General features: G+C 40.3%; 1 protein-coding gene across 4 annotated transcripts in view; it reads left to right on the top strand.

The window, feature by feature from the left end:
- Positions 1 to 24,249, top strand: part of LOC121031895 (coiled-coil domain-containing protein 170-like) — a 51,901-nt gene that overhangs the window by 19,138 nt on the left and 8,514 nt on the right. For all 4 annotated transcript variants that reach the window (XM_040477377.1, XM_040477376.1, XM_040477375.1 and 1 more), the window contains exons 3-5: positions 5,194 to 5,450; positions 17,852 to 17,987; positions 21,215 to 21,415. In XM_040477377.1, the coding sequence (XP_040333311.1) occupies positions 5,194 to 5,450; positions 17,852 to 17,987; positions 21,215 to 21,415 (594 nt within the window). The remainder of the gene's footprint in view (positions 1 to 5,193; positions 5,451 to 17,851; positions 17,988 to 21,214; positions 21,416 to 24,249) is intronic.

The raw sequence follows: 24,249 nt of genomic DNA, 5'->3' as shown, positions 1-24,249 counted from the left end.
TGTGTGTGTGTGTGTGTGTGTGTGTGTGTGTGTGTGTGTGTGGTGAGAAGGTTCATTTCTTCTGAGGCCTCTTTTCTTGGCTTATAGATAGATAGCCATCTATTCTCCGTGTCTTTTTGAGGTTTTCCCTCTGTATCTGTGACCAAATTTCCTCTTCTTTTTTTTTTTTTTATGTTTATTTTTGAGAGAGAGCATGTACAAGTGGGGGAGGGGCAAGGGCCGGGCGGGAGCTGGGGCAGGAACAGAGGATCTGAAGCAGACTCTGTACTGACAGCAGTGACCCCTATGTGGGGCTCAAACTCACAATTATGAAATCATGACCTGAGCTGAAGTCAGACGCTCAACCAACCGAGCCACCCAGGCACCCCTAAATTTTCACTTCTTTCTAAGAACATCAGTCATACAGGATTATGGCCTACCCTAAAGATCTCATTTTAACTGAATTACCTCTTTAAAGATCCTGTCCTCAAATATAGTCACATTCTGAGTCACTAGGGGTTAGCACTCAACATGTGAAATTTTGAGAAGACAAAACTCAGCCTACAACAGGGGCCTGATTCCTTGAACCTTCTTTTCTGCTATCTCATCTACCAATAGTCTGACTCCAGGTTTTATTGAAACATATGGATAAAGAGGGGCGCCTGGGTGGCTCTGTTGGCTGTGTCCAACTCTTGATTTCAGCTCAGATCATGATCTCACGGTTGGTTCATGAGTTTGAGCTCCAATCGGGCTCTGAGCTGACAGTGCAGAGCCTGCTTGGGATTCTCTCTCTCTCTCTCTCTCTCTGTCTGTCTCTCTGTCCCTCCCCTGCTCACACTCATGCATGCTTGTTCTCTCTCACAAAATAAATAAACATTAAAAAAATAAATAAATAAACATAGGGGTGCCTGGGTGGATCAGTCGGTTAAGTGACCAACTTTGGTTCAGGTCATGATCTCATGGTTGGTAAGTTCAAGCCCATGTGGGGCTCTGTCTCTCTCTCTTTCTCTCTCAAAAATAAAATTTAAAAAAGCATGAAAAAAATAAATACACAGGGGCGCCTGGGTGGCTCAGTCGGTTAAGTGTCCAACTTCGGCTCAGGTCATGATCTTACGGTTTGTGGGTTCAAACCCCACATCAGGCTCTGTGCTGACAGCTCAGAGCCTGGAACCTGTTTCAGAGTCTGTGTCTCCCCCTCTCTGCCTCTTCCCCACTCTCACTTTGTCTCACCCTGTCTCTCAAAAATAAATAAATGTAAAAAAATTTTTTTAAATAAATATATAGATAAATATATTTCTTTCAATTCTATTTATTCTAAATTTTTCCCTCTTTTAGTATATGGAGGTGAATAGAGATTAACTTTAAGTGGAGTTTATATAAATGCAATCCATTTTATGACACTGGAGAGATTTCTTAATTTGTCTTTTTTTTTTTTTTCCCCCGCAGAAAAACATAATGCCAAATCCCTGAAAACCTTAGCAGTTTTAGTATGGGTAGCATTATTGTTCTTGTCCACAGTATAACTTACTACTAATATTTAACAAGTTAGGGATTTAAAAAAATTTTTCTTTAGTGTTTATTTATTTTTAAGAGAGGGACAGAACATGAGCAGGGCAGGGGCAGAGAGAGAAGGAGACCCAGAATCTGAAGCAGGCTCCAGGCTCTGAGCTGTCAGCACAGAGCCCGACGCAGGGCTGGATCTCACAAGCTACGAAATCCTGACCTGAGCCCAAGCTGGACACTTAACCAACTGAACCATCCAGGTGTCCCTTGGGATTTTTGATAATTCACATTTGGAGTCGATTAAGGTTTATCTATGCCTAATTCATAAAGAAGGCTTTTAAACCAAATTGTCAACAAAAGATCATAGGTTTTAAACCTTCTCTAAAGAAAATATATAAGTTATTTTCAAGAATTTCAAAGTACTTTTTGAAAGCAATTCTCTACATGTACATAAGTCATTGGTAACTATAAGTATGTTTAATCTATTTATCAAAACACATATGAAAGGCTCTACAAGATATCATTTTGACTTGGTTTTTGATAGTATATGTATTAAAAAGTATTCCGTATCACTTATTGGGATTTTCTGAATTTAATAAAAATTGGTGACTGTTATTGCATGGTTTCCCAGTGTTAAAGTTATTTTAATGTTTTACTTATTTATTTATTTTTGAGAGAACACAAGCAAGGGAGAGGGAGAGAGGGGGGGACAGAGGATCCAAAGCGGGCTCTGTGCTGACAGCAGTAAGCCATATGTGGGGTTTGAGCTCACAAACACATGAGGAACCTTGAGATCGTAATGTGAGCCGAAGTCAGACGCTTAACCAACTGAGCTACCCAGGTGCCCCTAAAGTTATTTAAAAAAAAGAGTCCAGTGATTTCAACAGAATATCTTCAACATGAGTCATGTTTCTCTTTTCCAGTAACCTATTATTTAATTCCACAGGAACACAATTGTCTTGATAAGCCAGTTTATTCTCTTCACTGCATGCATTTAAATTTTTTTGTTATCATCAACTTCATTTCTTTGTGGGACATTATCATGTGTTTCTGCCCAATAATGGAGGCACAGGTGCAAGAAGGGCTATATTTAAGAAAAGCCAGATATAGAAGTGATGAATATTAAAGTATTCAGTTGGTGATTGTATTGTCTAATTTAGGCATTGTGATATTGAACTAAAACTCTTGCATAGTCAGGTACACTGCTGTAGTGATAAACAGGAGTTAAAGAACTTGTAAAAAATGTTACTAATATGGATAATAAGGCCTGGTGTCCTAAAATAAATTTAGTGTGTTTTGCCAGTATTTTTAGTTTGATTTTTCATAGAAATTTTTATTTGTGAGGGCGATATGACTGTGTTCATGCCGATAAGATGCTTTTCTTCCTTTAGCTTGGTAATAAGGCAAATAGGAGAAACCTGGTAGATACAGCTAGTTCTGGAGGGGGTGAATGGAGGCAATGTAAATTTTCCTGCTAAGGAAAAATATGTCAGAACCCATTATTATTAATTTTAAAATTGAAAATTTTATGGAGATAATTGAAGAATCATTTGCAGTTTTTTTTTTAACACTTATTTATTTTCGAGACATGAATGGGGGAGGAACAGAGACAGAGGGAGACACAGAATTGGAAGCAGGCTCCAGGCTCTGAGCCATCAGCCCAGAGCCCAACGCGGGGCTCGAACTCATGTACTGCGAGATCGTGACCTGAGCTGAAGTCGGACGCTCAACCGACTGAACCACCCAGGCGCCCCTATAATGTTACATCTAATTTGCCCTTTTCCCTCCTCTCTTACTAGTTCATAAGGATCTTATACAGCCTATTAAGAAATTTGAACAAATTAGGTTAAATCAAAAGTTAATTGACCCCTGGGGCACCTGGGTGGCTCTGTCAGTTAAGCATCTGACTTGATTTCAGCTCAGGGCATGATCTCACGGTTGGTGGGATCCAGCCCTGCGTGAGGCTCAGCACTGACAGTGAGGAGCCTGCTTGGGTTTCTCTCTCTTGCTCTCCCTCTGCCCCTCCCCCCACTCATGTGAGCTCTCTCTCTATATATTAAAATAAACATTAAAAAAAAAAGTTAACTGACCCCTGAATATTAGCAGTACCTCAATTTTCTCCATCTAGTGAACTTTCTTCACTTATCAGATAGAAGAGCAGAGGTTTAAAAAATGATACCAAGGGGCACCCGAATGACCAGTCAGTTGAGCAGCTGACTCTCAGTTTTGATCTCAGGGTCATGGGATCAAGTCCTGCATCAGGCTTCCCCCTGAATATGGATCCTGCTTAAGATTCTCTCTCTCTCTTTCTCTCTCTCCATCTGCCTCCTCCCCCACTTGCTCTCCATTCTAAAATTTAAAATTTTTTATTTTATTTTATTATTTAAAAAATTTTTAATGTTTATTTATTTTTGAGAGAGAGGGAGAGACAGACAGAGTGCAAGCAGGGGAGCGGCAGAGAGAGAGGGAGAGAGAATCCGAAGCAGGCTCCAGGCTCTGAGCTGTCAGCACAAGGTCTGACACGGGGCTCAAATGCACAAACCGCGAGATCATGACCTGAGCCAAAGTCAGATGCTCGACCAACTGAGCCACCCAGGCGCCCCTAAAATTAAAAAAAAAAATTTTTTTTAATGCTACCGAAAGATAAATAAGTCACCTGACAGCAGCCATGCACTCTGCCTCTCCAATCTCTTTTTGGTCTTTCTCAGCAGTTGGTGGCTGTCTTCTGTTGCTTCCTCTCTAGCAAGCCATCACTCTTGCTTCTCTTCATAACTTTATGATCTTTTCTTTCCTTTATTTGCTTTAAAATAATATATAGTCAATATAAGCCTCATTCTTTCTCCTGACTCTCCTATCCAACCATTTCACTGATGAGCACAGATAAGGCCGGGAAACAAGTGGTGTAAACATAGCTTTTTAGGAGAGAGGCCTCTGAACACACTCCCCTTCACAACCAACATAAAGTAACACGTCTATGGCCAAAGCATTTAGTATTTCTTTTCTGCTAGGCATCATAGAATTCATTATTGGTGTGATTTACTCTCACAACAAAATGTGAACAACTTTAATGTTGATGAGAATAAAATCGCTTATTCTAAACCCTATGTGTCATTTTAATGGTTTTTGTTGTTGTTGTGGTTGTTGTTGTTGTTTAATTATGCTGCTTCAGGAGTCCCTGGGTGGCTCAGTCGGTTAAGGGTCTGACTCTTGATTTAAAGGCTCAGGTCATGATCTCAGTGTTCATGGGATCGAGCCCCACGTGGGCTCTGTGCTGGCAGCAGCACAGAGACTGCTTGGGATCCTCTCTCTCCCTCTGTCTCTGTCTCTCAAAATAAATAAATGAACGTTTAAAAAAATTACACTGCTTCGGGGCGCCTGGGTGGCTCAGTCAGTTGAGAGTCCAACTCTTGATTTTGTGTCAGGTCATGATCTCAGGCTCATGGGATCTGTGCTGTTACTGCAGACCCTGCTTGGGATTCTTTCTCTCCCTCTCTCTCTCTGCCCCTCCCCAACTCTTGCTTTCTGTTTCAAAATAAATAAGTAAACTTAAAAAAAAAATGAGTGTAACACTGGAATATACTGTTAGGAGATTTGAGAATCTTCATTTTATTGTATAATAAGTTATAACTGAAATATCCATAATGATTTAAAGTCATGAATTTTCTAAAACCAACATTATGATTTTAAGTAACATTTTCCCTTTCTGAATAGCTAAGAAACCTTCAAAACAAGCTCTTCATAAAAGAAACTTCATTGCAAGAGATGAAGAGTGAGCTAGAAAGTTACAAACGAAATAACGTGCATCAGTCTTCCCAGATAATGTCCCTGAAAGAGGATATCAAGGACCTAGAGGAACTTATCGCTTCTCTAACCAGAATTAAATCTTTGAAAAACACCAATATTCAGAATCTTGAAAGAGGCAACTGGGATCTAACTGAAAAAATTATAGAACTGGAAAACATTCTAAGGTAGGAAATGTTCTAGTTTGTTTTCAAACATCTCATTTGTCATGTTTGCAAATAGTATATAAACTCCATATTCCTGATGGATCACAGAATTTAAAACTAGTAGAATTTCATGTAATACCTGACTCAAAATTATTATGTTTAAAAAAAGACATTTTTAAAATATTTATTTTTGAGAGGGAGAGAGAAGGAAAGAGTGAGAGAGAGAGAGACAACACAAGAGGGGGAGGGGCAGACAGAGAGTGAGACACAGAATCTGAAGCAAGCTCCAGGCTCTGAGCTCAGAGTGTGATACAGGACTTGAACTCATAAACCATGAGATCATGACCTGGTTGGACTCTTAACCAACTGAGCCACCCAGGTGCCCCTAAAAAAGACGTTTTTATAGAGATGTAATTCACATACCATTAAAATTCACCCTTTTAGTCAATTGTACTTCAATAAAAAAAGAAAAAAAATGCACCCCTTTAAAGTATGCAATTCAGTAGTTTTTTTTTCAATTTTTTAAAAATGTTTTTAATGTTTATTTATTTTTGAGAGAGAGAGAGACAGAGACAGAGCATGAGAGTGAGCAGGAGAGGTGCAGAGAGAGAGGGAGACACAGAATCTGAAACAGGCTCCAGGCTCCAAGCTGTCAGCACAGAGCCCGACATGGGGCTCGAAGTCACAGACCGTGAGATCATGACCTGAGCCGAAGTCGGCCGCTCAACTGACTGAGCCACCCAGGCGCCCCTTTAATTTTTTTTTTAATGTTTATTCATTTTTGAGAGACAGAAAGACAGAGCATGAGCAGGGAAGGGGCAGAGAGAGGGAGACACAGAATCCGAGGCAGGCTCCAGGCTCTGAGCCACCAGCACAGAGCCCGACGTGGGGCTCGAACCCATAAACTGCAAGATCATGACCTGAGCTGAAGTCGGTCGCTCAACTGACTGAGCCACCCAGGTGCCCCAGTAGTTTTTAATATATTCACAAGATTGTGCGATCATTACCACTAATTCCAGAACATTTTTAATCACCCCTCAAAGAAACCCCATGCCTATTTTCAGTTACTCCCCATTCTGACAACCACCAGTCTACATTCTTTCTCTATGGACTTGCTTTTTCTGGACATTTTCCATGAATGCAGTCATGCAATATATGGCCTGTGTCTCACTTCACTTAGCACAATGTTTTTAAGGTTAATCCATGTTGAACCATGAATCAGCATACTTCACTCTTTTTTATGGCTGAATAATATTTTATTGTATGAATATACCATAGTTTGTTTATGCATTCATCCGTTGATGGACATTGGCTTGTTTCCTTTTTTGGGGGTGACTTTATGCATAACGCTCCTGTGACCATTCTCGTGTGAGCTTTTACATGACTGTATGCTTCATTCCTGTTAGGTATATGCCTTGGGAGTAGAATGGCTGAGTCATAAAGTAACTCTGTTTACTTTAAACATTTTTTTTTTCAACGTTTATTTATTTTTGGGACAGAGAGAGACAGAGCATGAACGGGGGAGGGGCAGAGAGAGAGGGAGACACAGAATCGGAAACAGGCTCCAGGCTCCGAGCCATCAGCCCAGAGCCCGACGCGGGGCTCGAACTCACGGATCGCGAGATCGTGACCTGGCTGAAGTCGGACGCTTTACCGACTGCGCCACCCAGGCGCCCCAACTCTGTTTACTTTTGAGGCACTTCCAGACTATTTTCCAAGGCAGTTACGCGTTTTACATTCCCACCAGCAATGTTTGAGGATTCCGGTTACTCCACATCCTCACCAACATCTGTTATTGTTCGTCTTTTTTATGATAGCTGTTCTAGTGGATAGGAAGTCGTATCTTACTGTGATTTTAATTTGCATTTCTGTAAGGCTAAAGATGTTGAGCATCTTTTCATGTGCTTATTGGCCATTTGTGTATCTTCTTTATAGAAATATCTATTCAAATCCTTTGCCCAATTTTCAATTGGGTTGTCTTTTTATTTTTGAGGTGTGTTTTTTATGTGTTCTGGACACTGGACCCTTATCAGACATATGATGGGCAGGTATTTTCTCCCATCTGTGGGTTATCTTTTCACTTTTTTTTTTTTTTTCTCTAAGTAATCTCTATACTCTATGTGGGGCTTGAAATCCTAACCCCGAGATCAGGGGTCGCATGTCCCTCTGAGCCTGGCTCAGTCTTTTCATGTTCTTAATGGTGTCCTTTGGAGCACAAAGTATTTTAATTTGGATGGAAGTTTATTTTTTGTCACTTGAGACTTGGTGTCATATCTAAGAAACCATTGCCTAATCCAGGGTCACAAAGATTGACACATATATTTTCTTTTTAAGATGTATAGTCTTAACACTTAAATTTATATCTCTGAAAATTTTTGACTAATTTTTGTATATGATGTGAGTTAGGGGTTAGGAGTTCAAATTCATTCTTTTTCATGTGAAGACCCACTATTCAAGGTCTTTTGTGGTTCCATACAAACTTTACTATTATTTGCTCAAGTCCTGTGAAAAATGCCATTGGTATTTTGATAGGGATTGCATTAAATGTATAGATTGCTTTGGATAGTATAGGCATTTTAACAATATTAATTCTTCCAATCCATGAGCATGGAATATCGTCCCATTTGTGTCATCTTCAATTTCTTTTTGTCAATGTTTTACAGTGTTCAGAGTACAGATTTTTCACCTCCTTGGTTAAGTTTATTCCTGGATATTTTGTTCTTTTTGGTATAATTATAAATGGGATTATTTTCTTAATTTCTCTATCTGCTACTTTATTAGTGTATAGAAATGCAATCGACTTATGTGTATTAATTTTGTATCCTGCAACTTTACTGACTTTATTTTTTATTTCTAATAGTTTATTGTTGGAGTCTTTAAGGTTTTATATATATAGTATCATGTTATCTGCAAATAGTGACAGTTTAACTTTTTCCTTACTAATTTGGATGTCTTTTTTTCTTTCTCTTTCTTTCTTTCTTTCTTTCTTTCTTTCTTTCTTTCTTTTGTTTTCTTTCTTTCTTTCTTTCTTTCTTTCTTTCTTTCTTTCTTTCTTTCTTTCTTTCTTTTTCTTTCTTTTGTCTGATTGCTGTTGGTAGAACCTCTAGCACTATGTTGAATAAAAGTGGTGAGAATAGACATCCTTGTTTTGCTCCTGATCTTAGACGAAAAGCTCACTTTTTTTTTTTTTTTACCATTGAGTAGGATGTTAGCTGTGGTTTTTTTCTTTTTTTTTTTTAATATGGCTTTATTATGTTGAGGTGTGTTCCCTCTAAACCCACTTTATTGAGAGCTTTTATCATGAATGAATATTGGATTTTATCAGATGCTTTTCTTTCATCCATTGAGATGATCATATGATTTTAATCATTTTGTTGATGTGGTATATCACATTGATTCATGAATGTGAACCATCCTTGCACCCCCAGAATAAATCCCACTTGATCATGGTGGATGACCCTTTGAATGTATTTTTTTTTTTAATGTTTATTTATTTCTGAGACACAGAGAGACAGAGCATGAGTGGGGGAGGGGCAGAGAGAGAGGGAAACACAGAATCAGAAGCAGGCTCCAGGCTCTGAGCTGTCAGCACAGACCCCGATACGGGGCTTGAACTCACCAACCATGAGATCATGACCTAAGCGGAAGTCGGTCGCTCAACTGACTGAGCCACCCAAGCGCCCCTCAATGTATTTTTTTAATTTTACTTTTGAGAATGAGAGAGAGAGTGAGGGAGAGAGAGAGAGAATGGGTGAGGGACACAGAGGTGAAGAGAGAATCTTAAACAAGCTCCTTGCTCAGTGTGGAGCCTGAAACAGCTCTTGATCCCACAAACCCATGATCCACAATCAGGATCATGACTTGAACCGAAATCAAGAGTTGGATGCTCAACCAACAGAGCCACACAGGCGCCCCTCAATGTATTTTTGAATGCAATTTGCTCCTATTTGGGGGGAATTTTTGCATCTATGTTCATCAGGGATATTAGCCTATAGTTTTCTTTTTATGTAGTGTCTTTGTCTGATTTTGGTATCAGGACTCATATTTGGAAGCTTTCCTCCCTCTTCTGTTTTTTGGAATATTTTGAGGAGAATAGACATTAACTCTTCTTTAAATGTTTAGTAGAATTCACCTGTGAAACTATCTTGTCCTAGACTTTTGTTTATTCAGAGATTTTTAAAATTTTGTTATTACTGATTAAATTTTGTTACTAGTAATCTGTTCAGATTTTCTATTTCTTCCTGATTCAGTTTTGGAAAATTATATGTTTCTAGGAATTGATACATTTCTTCTAGGTTGTCCAATTTTTTGGCATATGATTTTTTGAGTAGTCTCCTATAATCCTTTTTATTTTTGTCATGTCTATTGTTTCTTCTCCTCTTTCATTTCTGATTTATTTGTTTGTGCCTTCTCTCTTTTTTTCTTGATGAGTCCAGTTAAAGGTTTATCAATGTTTTATTTATCTTTTCAAAGTAATAGTTCTCGGTTTCACTGATCCTTTGTTTTTTCTTTCTTTCTCTCTTTCTTTTTTGTCTCTATTTCATTTATTTCTATTTCAATATTTATTATTTCCTTCCTTCTACTAAACTTGGACTTTGTTCTTCTTTTTCTAATTCCTTTAGGTGTAATATTAGGTTGTTTATTTGAGATTTTGTGTTTGTGTGTTTCTTGAGGTGGACCTGTACTGCTGTAAATTTCTGTCTTAAAACTGCTTTCATTGTGTCCTCAAAATTTTGGACCATAGTGTTTTCATTTTCATTTGTCTCCACGTATTTTTTTATTTCCTCTTTGATTTTTTTAAATTGACCTATTGACTGTTTAGCAATGTGTTGTTTAGCCTCCGTTTGTGTTTTTTTCTAGCACATTCTTATGATTATTTTAATTTCATACCATTGTGGTCAGAAAAGATGCATGATATGATTTCAATCTTCTTAAATTTATTGAGACATGCCTTGTGGCCTAATGTGTGATCTATCCTGGAGAATGTTCCATAGGCTCTTGAAAGGAATGCATAGTGTTGTTTTGGATAGAATGTTCTGTATATATCTGTTAAGTCCATCTGGTCTAATATGTAATTCAAAGACACTGTTTCCTTATTGATTTTATGCCTGGATGATCTATCCATTGATGTGAGTGAGGTGTTAAAGTTCTCCACTATTATTGTACTACTGTTAATTTCTCCCTTTATGTCTGCTAATGTTTTCTTTATGTATTTAAGCTCCAATTTTGGGTGTATATATATTTACAGTCATTATATACTCTTGGTGGATTGACCACTTTATCTTTATGTAATGCCCTTCTTTATCTCTACTTACAATCTTTGTTTTAAAGTCTATTTTGTCTGTTATAACTATTGCTATCCTGGCTTTTTTTTCTTCTCTCATTTCTATTTGCATGGTGTATCTTTCTCTATCCTTTCACTTTCAGTCTGTGTAAGCCTTTAAGTCTGAAGTGAGTCTCTTGTAGGCAGTATATAGATAGCTCTTTTTTTTTTTTTTTTTAATCTAGCTGCCAACCTTTGTCTTTGGATTTGAAAACTTAGACTATTTACATTGAAAGTAATTATTGATAAGTATGTACTTATTTTCATTTTGTTGTTTTCTGGTTATTTTTTTTTATTTGTATATGAAATTTATTGTCAAATTGGTTTCCATACAACACCCAGTGCTCATCCCAAAAGGTGCCCTCCTCAATACCCATCACCCACCCTCTCCTCCCTCCCACCCCCCATCAACCCTCAGTTTGCTCTCAGTTCTCAACAGTCTCTTATGCTTTGGCTCTCTCCCACTCTAACCTCTTTTTTTTTCCTTCCCCTCCCCCATGGGTTCCTGTTAAGTTTCTCAGGATCCACATAAGAGTGAAACCATATGGTATCTGTCTTTCTCTGTATGGCTTATTTCACTTAGCATCACACTCTCCAGTTCCATCCACGTTGCTACAAAAGGCCATATTTCATTTTTTCTCATTGCCACGTAGTATTCCATAGTGTATATAAACCACAATTTCTTTATCCATTCATCAGTTGATGGACATTTAGGCTTTTTCCATAATTTGGCTATTGTTGAGAGTGCTGCTATGAACATTGGGGTACAAGTGCCCCTATGCATCAGTACTCCTGTGTCCCTTGGATAAATTCCTAGCAGTGCTATTGCTGGGTCATAGGGTAGGTCTATTTTTAATTTTCTGAGGAACCTCCACACTGCTTTCCAGAGTGGCTGCACCAATTTGCATTCCCACCAACAGTGCAAGAGGGTTCCCGTTTCTCCACATCCTCTCCAGCATCTATAGTCTCCTGATTTGTTCATTTTGGCCACTCTGACTGGCGTGAGGTGATATCTGAGTGTGGTTTTGATTTGTATTTCCCTGATAAGGAGCGACGCTGAGCATCTTTTCATGTGCCTGTTGGCCATCCGGATGTCTTCTTTAGAGAAGTGTCTATTCATGCTTTCTGCCCATTTCTTCACTGGGTTATTTGCTTTTCGGGTGTGGAGTTTGGTGAGCTCTTTATAGATTTTGGATACTAGCCCTTTGTCCGATATGTCATTTGCAAATATCTTTTCCCATTCCGTTGGTTGCCTTTTAGTTTTGTTGGTTGTTTCCTTTGCTGTGCAGAAGCTTTTGATCTTCATAAGGTCCCAGTAATTCACTTTTGCTTTTAATTCCCTTGCCTTTGGGGATGTGTCGAGTAAGAGATTGCTACGGCTGAGGTCAGAGAGGTCTTTTCCTGCTTTCTCCTCTAAGGTTTTGATGGTTTCCTTTCTCACATTCAGGTCCTTGATCCATTTTGAGTTTATTTTTGTGAATGGTGTGAGAAAGTGGTCTAGTTTCATTCTTCTGCATGTTGCTGTCCAGTTCTCCCAGCACCATTTGTTAAAGAGACTGTCTTTTTTCCATTGGATGTTCTTTCCTGCTTTGTCAAAGATGAGTTGGCCATACGTTTGTGGGTCTAGTTCTGGGGTTTCTATTCTATTCCATTGGTCTATGTGTCTGTTTTTGTGCCATTCTGGTTATTTTTGTAGTTATTCTGTCTCTTCCTCTCAAACTGTCTTTCCCTGTGATTGATGACTTTCTGTAGTGTTATGCCTGAATTCTTTTTCTCTATTTTTTGTGTATTCATCATAGGTTTTGAGTTTGTGGTTACCTTGAGGTTCATATATAGGACCCTAAGTTTTTAGCAGTTTATAGTAAATTGATTGAAATTTGAACACATTCTAAAAGAACTTCTTTTTTTACTCTCCTCCACATCTTATGTATATGCTGTCATATATTTTGTATCTTCTTATTCATAATTGTCTTACTTCTAATTATAACCTTTTTTTTTCCTACTTAACAAAGCCCCTTTAACATTTATTGTAAGCTGGTTTGGTGGTGATAAACTTTAACTATTGTTTGTCTGGGTAACTCTTTTTTTTTTTAAGTTTATTTATTTGGGGGAGAGGGGAGGGAGGATCAGAAAAAGAGAGAGAGAGAGAGAGAGAGAGAGAGAGAGAGAGAGAATCCCAAGCAGGCTCCACAGTGTTAGCTCAGAGCCTGATGTGGGGCTCGATCTCACAAACCATGAGACCATGACCTGAGCCAAAATCAGGAGTCAGATACTAACTGACTATGCCACCCAGGCACCCCTGTTTAGGAAATTCTTTATCTCTCCTTCAATTCTGAATGATAACCTTGACAGGTAGCATATTCTTGGTTGTAGGTTTTTTTTCCTTTCAGCTCTTTGAATATATGCCACTCCTTTCTGGCCTGCATAGTTTTTGTTGCAGAATCAGCTGATAGCCTATGGGGTTTCCCTTGTATGTAACTAGTTGCTTCTCTCTTGCTGCTTTTAAAATCTCTCTTTATCTTTAACCTTTGACATTTAATTATTTTATTATGTGTTGGTGATATGGACCTCCTTAAGTCATCTTGTTTGGAGCTCTCTGTGGTTCCTGAATCTGGATGTTTGTTTCCTTTCTCCAGTTAAGGAATTTTTCAGCTATTATTTCTTCAAGTAAATTTTCTTCCCCTTTCTTCTTCTGAGACCCCTATAATGTGAATGTTTGCTTGCTTGATGTTATTCAAGAGATCCCTTAACCTATCCTCTTTTTGTTTTAAGTTTATTTTACTTATTTTGAGAGAGAGAGAGAGTGAGCAGGGGAGGGGCAGAGAGGGGGGAGGAGAGAGACAGGATCCCAAGTGGGCTGTCAGCACAGAGCCTGACATGGGGCTCAAACTCATGAACTGTGAGATCATGACCTAATCCAAAATCCAGAGTCAGTTGCTTAACTGAGTTACCCAGGTACCCTATTCTCTTTAAAAATAGAAATAGATTATTTTTTCTTTTGGCTGTTCTGCTAGGGTGATTGCCATTACCCTATCTTCCAGATTGCTGATATATTCTTCTGTATTCTCTAATCTACTGTTGATTTCCTTCTAATGTATTTTTCATTTTAGTTATTGTATTCTTCAAATCTGATTGGTTCTCTTTATGTTTTCTATCTCTTTGTTGAAGTTCTCACTGAGTCTACTCTTCTTTCCAGTCTGGTGAGCATCTTTATGATAATTACTTTAAACTCTGTAGCAGGCATATTGCTTATCTCCATTTCATATAGTTCTTTTTCTGGGGTATTGTCTTGTTCATTCATTCAGAGCATATTCCTCTGTTTCCTCACTTTGCTGGACTGTCTGTGTTTGTTTCTATGAATTAGATGGAACAGCTACTTCTCCTAAACTTGCAGGAATGGTCTTGTATATGGTCATCTTCTGTGGAGACTGTAGGTGGCTGGTGCCTTTGGCTGGCTGGCTGGAACTGTGTCTGCATGGGCTCGGGTCCCAGTGCACTCCATGCTGTGGCTACCCTGGTGGGATGGCTGGAGCGGAAGTGAGTGTGGGCCTGGGCGGTCCCAGGACTCTGTGTAGAAGGTGCCCCAGCAGGACAGCTGAAGCTGAAGTGAGCTCAAGGCAGTGGGTCTTAGGGTCCTTCATGCAGAGTGCCCTGGCAGGGCAGCTAGAACCACAGGAGGGCATGGCCCAAGGGGCCAGGGGCACCTCATGTCGGAAGTGTCCCAGTGGGATGTCTGGAACTGAGGTGAGGCATGTGCTGCACAGGATCAGCCTGGGAGGATACCTGAAGCAGAAGTAGGTGAAAGCTAGGGTGTCCTGAGGTGTTCAGTGAAGAGTGTGCCCTATTGGGGTGATTAAAATGGAGGCCGGCATGGGCCAGGTTGTCCCAGGATATTCTGTACAGAGGGCTCCCTGCTGGGGTGGCTGGAGCTGAGGTGAGGGGTGGGCTTGGGGTCTCAGGGTGCTCCATGCAGGAGGTGTTTTGGCAGGGCAGCTAGAGCTAAAGTGAACACGGGCTGGGGGTTCCCAGGGTGCTCCATGCATGGGACATCTTAGCAAGGCAGCTGGAGCCAGAGTAGGCATTAGCTAAGAGGTCCCAGAGTGCTCTGTGTCAGGGGTCCCCTAGCAAGCTATCTGGAGCTGAAGTGGTGTGGGCCTGGAATTTTCCAAGGAGGTGCTTTGTGCTTGTGTCACCTTGGCATGATGGTTGGAGCCATAGTGATTGCTGGACCAGGGGTGTCCCAGTGTGTGTCATGCTGGGGCCATCTTTGTGTGACAGCTGGGGTTGGCAGGCTAGGGGCCTGGGGCTCACTGAGGTGGTAGGCTGGCTATGGCGCCTGGACCTTGTTCCCGTCCACATTATCAAGTTGGATGCGGAACATAACTGTGGTGCTCACCAGCCCTTTCAACCTGGAGAGTTCTAGCAGGTCCCCCTGCTGTCTGTTGGAGTTCTAGGACTGGCTCTTTTATATTTGGTTCCTCTTTTAAACTGTGGCTTTTCTGTGCCCCACGGTGTCTGAGGCTGGTGTGGGCCAGGGGCATGGGGCTTGTTGACATGACAGGCTGGCCATGGAGCCTGGACCCTGTCCTATCTGCACCATCCAGGTAGAAGGGGAAGGTAAACCATGGTGCTCCCCAGCCCCTCTGACCCAGCAAAAGCTTTACCTGTTCCCTCACTGCCTAGCGAGATTCTAGACCTAGCTCCTTTACACCCTAGCTGCTCTTTTAAACTGTGGCTTCTCCTCCATGCCCCAGCGTGTCTGGGGCTGGTATGGGCCCAGGACCCAGTGGGCCCAGGCTCTCTGGGGTGGCAGGCCAACCAGGGGTTTGGAACCCTGCTCCCATCCACATCCCCACCGTGGTGGAGAGGGAACACAGACTATGCTACCCAGAGAGAGTTCCAACAGCTCTCTCACCACTGGGCAAGGTTCCAGGGCCAGTTCCTCCACATTCCAGTTGCTTTTCCAACCTTCAGCTTTCCCTCCAAGCCCCAGGGCATCTGGACCTGGTGTGGGCCAGTGACCCGGAGCTTGCAGGGGTATCGGCTACTCTGTCTGTCCTGCCTCTCCATGTGGTCTCCCCATCCTCTGTTGTACAGAAGCTGCTCAGTCAGCCCTCAGCTCCCCCTAGGGCAGAATTGCTGTACAGATAGATGTAGACCTGGTGCCTCTGTGGAGGAGGTGAGCCCAGGGTCTTCCCATGTCACCATCTTGGACTGGAGCCTCCTCTAGTGTTTCCTATAAAGCATTTCTTCTGACAGTCTTTCTGTTTTTTCTTCTTCTTCTTCTTCTGAAACTATATTATTTCATTTTCATTTTTTGAAGGTCATTTTTTGTTTTGGTTTGTGTTACTGAGTACAAAATTTGGGGTTGCCAGTATTTTTTCTTTCAGCACTCTAAGATGTCATCTGGTTATCTTCTGACGTCTATAGTTTCTGTTGAAAAGTTATTTATCAGTCTTATTGCTGTGCCTTTGGAGGTGATAAGGTGTGCTTTTTATTGGTAGCAATTTGACTATGATGTGTCTTAGTGTGGCTTTCTTTGTATCTGTCCTGCTTAGGATTTAAAGAACTTATTGAATCTATCAATTATGTCTTTCATCAGGTATGGAGTCTTGGGAATTATTTTTTCAAATACTGTTTTTTCCCATTCTGTCTCTACTCTCACTCTAGGCCTACAGTTATAGGTGTGTTAGACCTTTTGAGTGTCTCCTGCATGTCTCTAATATAATCTTTTAAAAAAATTTTTTAATGTGTTTATTTTTGGGAGAGAGGGACAAACAGATCATGAACAGGGAGGGGCAGAGAGAGAGAGAGAGAGAGAGAGACACAGACTCTGAAGCAGGCTCCAGGCTCCGAGCTGTCAGCACAGAGCCCAACGTGGGGCTCGAACCTGCAAACCATGAGATCATGGCCTGAGCCAAAGTCAGACGCTTAACTGACTGAGCCACCCAGGCGCCCCTCTAATATAATCTTTTCGATTAAAAATTTGTTTGGATAATACAGGTAATTTCTTTTAACCTGACTCAAATTCACTAATTCTGTAAGCTGCAATTCTTAGACAGGAGAGGATCAAAAATACACAAACAGCAACAAACAAAAATATGGAAGATCGGCTGAAACTTTGACCTAGCTATGGGTACAGGGTAGAAAATATTAACAATACCTAGCAATTGATAGGTAATCAAAACAAGAACCAAACACACACACACACACACACACACACACACACACACACACACCAAATAATTAGCTATTTGTATATTTGATAATAAAACAAGTTTTTACATATGTTCTTCTCTATTGCTGCATCATTATTCGAATTCCCTTTCCTCTCATTAAATCCCAGTGGAAGAGCCATCAGATGTTATTAAAACAGGAGTCCTTGTATCTCTGTGGAACCTCCTGGCCATCGCAATGTTACTAATAGTGGCAGGCAGATATTCATGCTCAAATTTCCCCGTGAAAAAGATGGTTTAAAAATTAACCTTCCCCAGCGGAACTACTAGAGGACCTAGCACTGGATTGTTTTCATCTCTATTTCTCTGCCATTTCTAGTTTCTCCCTAGAAATAGTTGGGTAACTGCACAGCTCTTTGCAAAAGTTCATTTCTAACTTGATACATATATTTAATATATTTTAAGTGGGGATTGCTTCTTTAATGATTATTATTTTTTAGAAGTTTATTTTGAGAGAGAGCAGGGGAGGGTCAGAGAGAGGGAGAGAAAGAGAGAATCCCAATCCCACGTGGGGCTTGAAATCACAAACCGGAAGATCATGACCTGAGCTGAAATCAAGAGTTGGACGCTCAACCCAGGTGCTCTCTTTCATTATTTTTTTTTAATGTTTATTTATTTTTGAGATGGGGGCCGGCTGAGAGAGAGAGGGAAACACAGAATCTGAAGCAGGCTCCAGGCTCTGAGCTGTGAGCACAGCGCCCGACAAGGGGCTTCAACCTACAAGCCATGAGATCATGACCTGAGCCAAAGTCAGATGCGTAACCCACTGAGCCACCCAGGCACCCCAACTTTAATGATTTTTAATTTAAGTTTGAAAATTGAGTTGGTTTCATGATATTGTTACCCACCAATATTTTACACAGAGTCCATCTGTTTGAAAGAGAAAAGGCAGAGCGGAAAGCAGGCCTTTTGGAGGAAAAGTTAGCAGGTGTTAATGCATTCACCCATCATATGAATATGAAAGGACAAGAAGATTCCTTGGATAGTTTCATGATGAAGGTGAGAATAAATATTGATTTTTCAAGAAACAGGATTTGCAAGACCTCATGTTACTCTGAGAGATAATTGGCAAATGTTTAGTAGGTTGTTGGTCTGCTTCTGATCCTGGGGGGATGGGAACTGGGGGGGCGTGGGGATGTTGGCGGGGAATCAAAGGAAGCTGTGCAGTATGGTTGACCGAAAGCCTTTCCGAGGTACAGAGAGTAATCACAAGGTGGATCTAAGGCCTCTGTGATAGAACCCTAAAAGGGATTGGAGCTGAGCGAGACCTGGGAGGAAGCGGTGGTGATAAGAGAATGAAATGTCGGTGTTTTACATTTCTGGTGTGGGTTACCTCCTGCTGCTGCCAGCAGCTGGATTTTGGGCTCTGAATGTGTGTTGAAGGGCGGTGTAAGCAAAAGTCATTGAAGCCGAGGCACAGAAATCACAAAGCTAAACGGGCAGATCATCTACATTTGACCTTGAAATCTAGAATTATGGCATGAGTTGGGTTTAGAAGGAAGAGATGAGCCTGGTCACTAGCAATTCACCGGATGAGTAGAGGTTTTATAGAAGAATGTTGGAGGATGGGAGCCAGGGAAGAAATACAAGCCTTTTTTTTTGTTTTTGTTTTTGTTTTTAGCCCTGACTATTTATAATGGAAGCAGGATGATTACAGGAGTACAAGGGAAAGGTTGGGGGAAAGAGGTGTGACTTCTTTCATTTATACATCTATACATCTACATAGTCAAAGTTGTTGTTACTAAGTGATGTTATAGAACCATGATGAAGTCTTTGTAGAAATATCTGTTGCCCTCCCAACTTTTCATTAAGTGTCTTAGCATTCATTGATGGTCCTCGCCTGAATCAGTTATTTCATTAGATAGAAAATGCTGATTTTTAAATTTATATCATTCCTTCTACATTTATTAGCTCAGAATTTTCTTTTTTTTTTTTTTGTTTTACATTTTTAATGTTTATTATTTATTTTTGAGAGAGAGAGGGGCAGAGCATGAGTGCGGGAGGGACAGAGAAAGAGGGAGAGACAGAATCTGAAGCAGCTCCAGGCTCTGAGCTGTCAGCACAGAGCCCAATGCGGGGCTCGAACCCACAAACTGTGAAATCATGACCTAAGCTGAAACCAAGAGTCAGATGCTTAACCAACTGAGCCACCCAGGTACCCCCAGAATTTTCTATTAAGAGTTTAACTTCATAACTGAGGCTATTTGGTTAGCTGCTTCTCTAAGCTAAATTTCCTGTGTTCTCAAAACAATTTCTGTGTACAGTCATTTTAATACCTCTTGATACTCCAGTTTGCTCTTTTGAGCATGCCCTCATCTGTCTTATGACTCCATAACTCTTTATTTCTTTGGAGGACCTTTCTCCTGAAGTCTTGTGTTATGACTATATTTATATTTCAAGAAAACAAAAGGAAGTCAATGTCTCCATATTAAATTCCAGATGGGAAGTTTCATGTGTGTTGGCACGTTTAGGATATAGGGGAAGCTATCCTGACCAAGAACTTGGAGAGAGACAACATTTTTCACTCTGAAGGACCAAAAGATGGGCAGAAAATTTGGGATAAATGTCAGCAAGATTCAATCCATAGGGAAAAACAAAAATATGAGTTGGACAGACCTTTGTCTCCTTCCGGCTGGGAAACAAAAACTGCGCGATGTCACTGTCAGAAATTCCTCAGTCGGTTGGCTACTCTTCTGAGCAACAGTGCTGTCCCCACACTAGCCACGGAGGAAGCTGTAAAAGAGAGGGTTCGGGAAGTTGGTGCAAATGAGCAATCTTGGAAGTCTGTTAAGTGTATTGACAGACAAGCCACCCTTTCAGATTTGTTTCTTTAACATGTGGATTTTTTTATATTAGCCGATTTAGTAAATTCCGTGGCTCTGAATTTTAATTTTGATTTCATTTCTATTACTACAATATAAAAGGGAAGAGGATGTCCATTATTACAGCAGAGGTTAGTATAGTGTATTTGTGAAAAGTAGAGGGCCCCAGTATGAATCCCAGCTCAGCCATTGCCAGCTGTGTGCTCTTGGGCCGGTTCCTTATCCTCTCTGTACCTCGGTTTCATTTGTAAAATTTGGTGGAGGGGGGTGGGGTGGGGGCTGGGAGGGCACAGTTCCTGTCTCACAGAGTGGTAAGGATTAAATGGATTAATACATGATAAATGCTTACTACAGTTCAGTGGAAGGTCAACGAATGCTAGCTTAAAGATAGTGGTATGGGGGCGCCTGGGTGGCGCAGTCGGTTGGGCGTCCGACTTCAGCCAGGTCACGATCTCGCGGTCCGGGAGTTCGAGCCCCGCGTCAGGCTCTGGGCTGATGGCTCAGAGCCTGGAGCCTGTTTCAGATTCTGTGTCTCCCTCTCTCTGCTCCTCCCCCGTTCATGCTCTGTCTCTCTCTGTCCCCAAAATAAATGAACGTTGAAAAAAAAATTTTTTTTTTTAAAAAATAATTAAAAAAAAAAAAAAAAGATAGTGGTATGGTGGGGTGCCTGGGTGGCTCAGTCGGTCAAACGTCCCACTTCCTCTCAGGTCATGATCTCGCGGTTCGTGGGTTCAAGCCCTGTGTCAGGCTCTGTGCTGACAGCTCGGAGCCTGGAGCCTGCTTCGGATTTTGTGTCTCCCTCTTTCTCTGCGCCTCACCTGCTCTCTCTCTCTCAAAAATAAATAAAAATTTAAAAAAAAATAGTGGTATGGTGAAGATATATATGTGTCCATCATGACTAAATACTGGTCAGTTCAGTCAATGGGGTAAAATACATTGTCAAGTCAGTCATTTGTTTGAATATACTGGCTGAGTCTACCAAAGATTGAACTGGCAAGTTTAAGTGGCTATATATCTCCTTGTCATGTCCACATGATTTTAGTAAAATTTCATGCCTCTTCGCCCTAAAATTCAAAGTTAGATACTGCTTAAATTCAGTGTGTCAATAAAATCTGCTCAGTCTGTTTGTTGGAGAGTTCCAATTTTTTCTTTTACTTTTTGCTTAAAATTCATTACACAATTTTATTTCTCAATGCTAAGATGTCTGATTTTGTATATCACACCTTTTAATTTCTTTTTCTAAAACCAGCTTCTACATGTCAAATCTTAGAAGTCTTCCCCATTCACCTATTTAGTAATGTAATGTCAGCACAATGTCAGTGTCAGTAGACCTCACACATAGTTTTTAATTGAAACAGAGGTCACAGACCATCAGGAGCTTTGTCTGTCCTTTTCTCCCCACAGAGGACAGCAGGTCTGCAGCAGGAAATCCAAATGCTCACCAAACGGCTGGAGCAGCTATGTGGCCGCTCTGAAGAAGCCGTTGGAGAATTCTCCCAAATGGAAGAAAGGCAGAGGGAACAAAAAAGACCCTTGAAACGTATGGAAGGAAACACTGCTATTAATGACTTTTTTCAAGAGAGATTAGAATTGAACAGGAAAAAAGTAAGAATTTCTATATATAAAGCATTTCTTTGACAATGAAAATGATCATATTTTATGGTATCATCTAACGTTTAAAGCTGTTGATACTTAATATTAGAAAAGGGAGGAAAATTTGCTACAAACTTTTAAACCTTCTGTTTTTATCAAAAATCCTCTCCTTGGAAAGCCTGGGCAGCTTAATGGATTGGGCATCTGACTTCAGTTCAGGTCATGGTCTCGTGGTTCGTGGGTTCCAGCCTCGTGTCGGGCTCTGTGCTGACAGCTCAGAGCCTGGAGCCTGCTTCAGATTCTGTGCCTCCCTCTCTCTCTCTGGCCCTCTCTTGCTTGCGCCCTCTCTCTCTCTCTCTCTCTCTCAAAACTAAATAAACATTAAAAAAAATCCTTTCCAGGGGCGCCTGGGTGGCTCAGTTGGTTGGGCGGCCGACTTCGGCTCAGGTCACGATCTCACTGTCCATGAGTTCGAGCCCCGCGTCGGGCTCTGTGCTGACAGCTCAGAGCCTGGAGCCTGTTTCAGATTCTGTGTCTCCCTCTCTCTGACCCTCCCCCGTTCATGCTCTGTCTCTCTCTGTCTCAAAAATAAACATTAAAAAAAAATTAAAAAAAAAATCCTCTCCTCTTTCCATATCTCTCATTTCTCTAAGATGCACACATTTGGTATTTATTATGAGGGCATTTGTTAATGTATTTCTTAATGTGCTTTAAAAAGCCGATTTGAAGGAAAGGAGCTCAAGGGAATGACTGTACAGGTGGAGCCTCAGGCACTGTGTTCCCCAGAATGTCAGGACACGAACTGTCAGTGTCCCGACACAAACTGTGAGATCATGATCTGAGCCAAACTCAGGAGTCAGATGTTCAACTGACTGAGCCACCCAGGCACCCGTAAATGCTATATTAAATTTTAAGAATATTCAATTAACACATGCTTTCTATAACTCTTGAAACCAAGTGAAAAGTTTTTAAGAAAACAATAATAATTTCCCCCAACCTTCTTTCTGCCTATTTTACCCCAGTAAACAGCAGTATATATATCTTCTACAACTATTGCCATGGTTATGGAAATAGTCAAGTACATGTATGTAGGTACTTTTTATCAAACTGGGACTGTGTGGGGGCACCTGGGTGGCTCAGTAGGTTAAGCATCCGATTCTTGGTTTCGACTCAGGTCACCATCTCAAGCCCTGTGTCGGACTCTATGCTGACAATACATGGGATTCTCTCTCTCCCTCTCTCTGTCCTTCCCCTGCTTGCACCCTCTCTCTCTTTCAAAATAAATAAACTGGAAAAAAAAAACTGGGACTATGCTAGTGAGATACTGTTCTTACACAGTAAAAAGTAAGTACCTCATGGTTTTTCCTTAGGTTAAAAGAATGGATTGAACTCATTCCTTTAATAGCTGCATAGTATTCCACAGAGTATATATAACTTATTTATTTGATTAGTTCCCTACTGATGGACTACTAAATTATTTCCACCTTTTATGCCATTACAAATAATGTAGCAATAAATATATTTCTACATATGTCTTTCCACATTGGTGCTTTCTCCCCCTAGGCGATTGAGTTCTAGATATGAAATTATAGGATCACAGTGTATGAGTATTTTAAATTTTAATAGCCACTGCCAAAATACTACCTTCCAAAAAGCAACAGTTTCACTTTCCAAATAGAAATGCCTGAGTGCCTGCTTCTTCTTCACAGCCTAACCAGCACTGGATGATGTCATTCTTTGAGAGAGAGAGAGTTGGGTTAAAATAGTATAGTTATAACATTTACCTGATTACTAGTAAGGCTGAGCACCTTGTTTTTTGTTTGTTTGTTTGTTGGCTTCTTGTATTCCTTTGCTTCCCTACTCCTCACAATTTGGACCTCATATGCAGAAGGTTGAGTTAATCAAACTCTATGGTTCATAATACACTATCTTGGGCCATGGAAGAGCTTTCTCTTATTTATTTACTCCTTTTAAGTCTATTTTCCCATTCCCTCTTCCAAAAGAGATCAATCTAATGTGTTTAATGTGTATCTTTTTGTCTATACTATGTGGGGGTTAGGGGTGCTGACACCTTCCCCATGTAGTTGAAAGGTCCCATGTATAATTTTTGACTACCTCAGAACTTAACTACTAATAGCCTACTGTTGACCAGAAGCTTTGCTGATTACATAAAGAGTCAATTAACACATATTTTGTATGCCATATTTATGTATATGGTATTCTTATGATAAAGTAAGCTAGAGAAAAGAAAATGTTAAAAAAAAGTCATAAGAGAGAATACATTGTACCACGAGAGAGTACTGTACCATGTTGATAAAAAATTTGCATGTAAGTAGACTCACACAGTTCAAACCCATGTTGTTCAAGGGTCATTTGTATATGTTCTTTTAAATAAACTTTTATTTTATTATTTATTTTATTTATTTATTTACTTATTTAATTTTATTTTTTTTAAATTTATATCCAAATTAGTTAGTATATAGTGCAACAATGATTTCAGGACTAGATTCCTTAGTGCCCCTTACCCATTTAGCCCATCCCCCCTCCCACACCCCCTCCAGTAACCCTCTGTTTGTTCTCCATATTTATGAGTCTCTTATGCTTTGTCCCACCTCCCTGTTTTTATATTATTTTTGTTTCCCTTCCCTTATGTTCATCTGTTTTGTCTCGTAAAGTCCTCACATAAGTGAAGTCGTATGATATTTGTCTTTCTCTGACTGACTAATTTCACTTAGCATAATACCCTCCAGTTTCATCCACGTAGTTGCAAATGGCAAGATTTCATTCTTTTTGATTGCTGAGTAATACTCCTATATATATATATATATATATATATATATATATAT

This window comes from Herpailurus yagouaroundi, unplaced genomic scaffold (assembly GCF_014898765.1).
Source record: "Herpailurus yagouaroundi ecotype Mexico unplaced genomic scaffold, PumYag 141, whole genome shotgun sequence".
Taxonomy (NCBI): domain Eukaryota; kingdom Metazoa; phylum Chordata; class Mammalia; order Carnivora; family Felidae; genus Herpailurus; species Herpailurus yagouaroundi.
The sequence above is the reverse complement of the archived record's forward strand: the minus strand, read 5'-3'. Positions and strand labels throughout refer to the sequence as shown.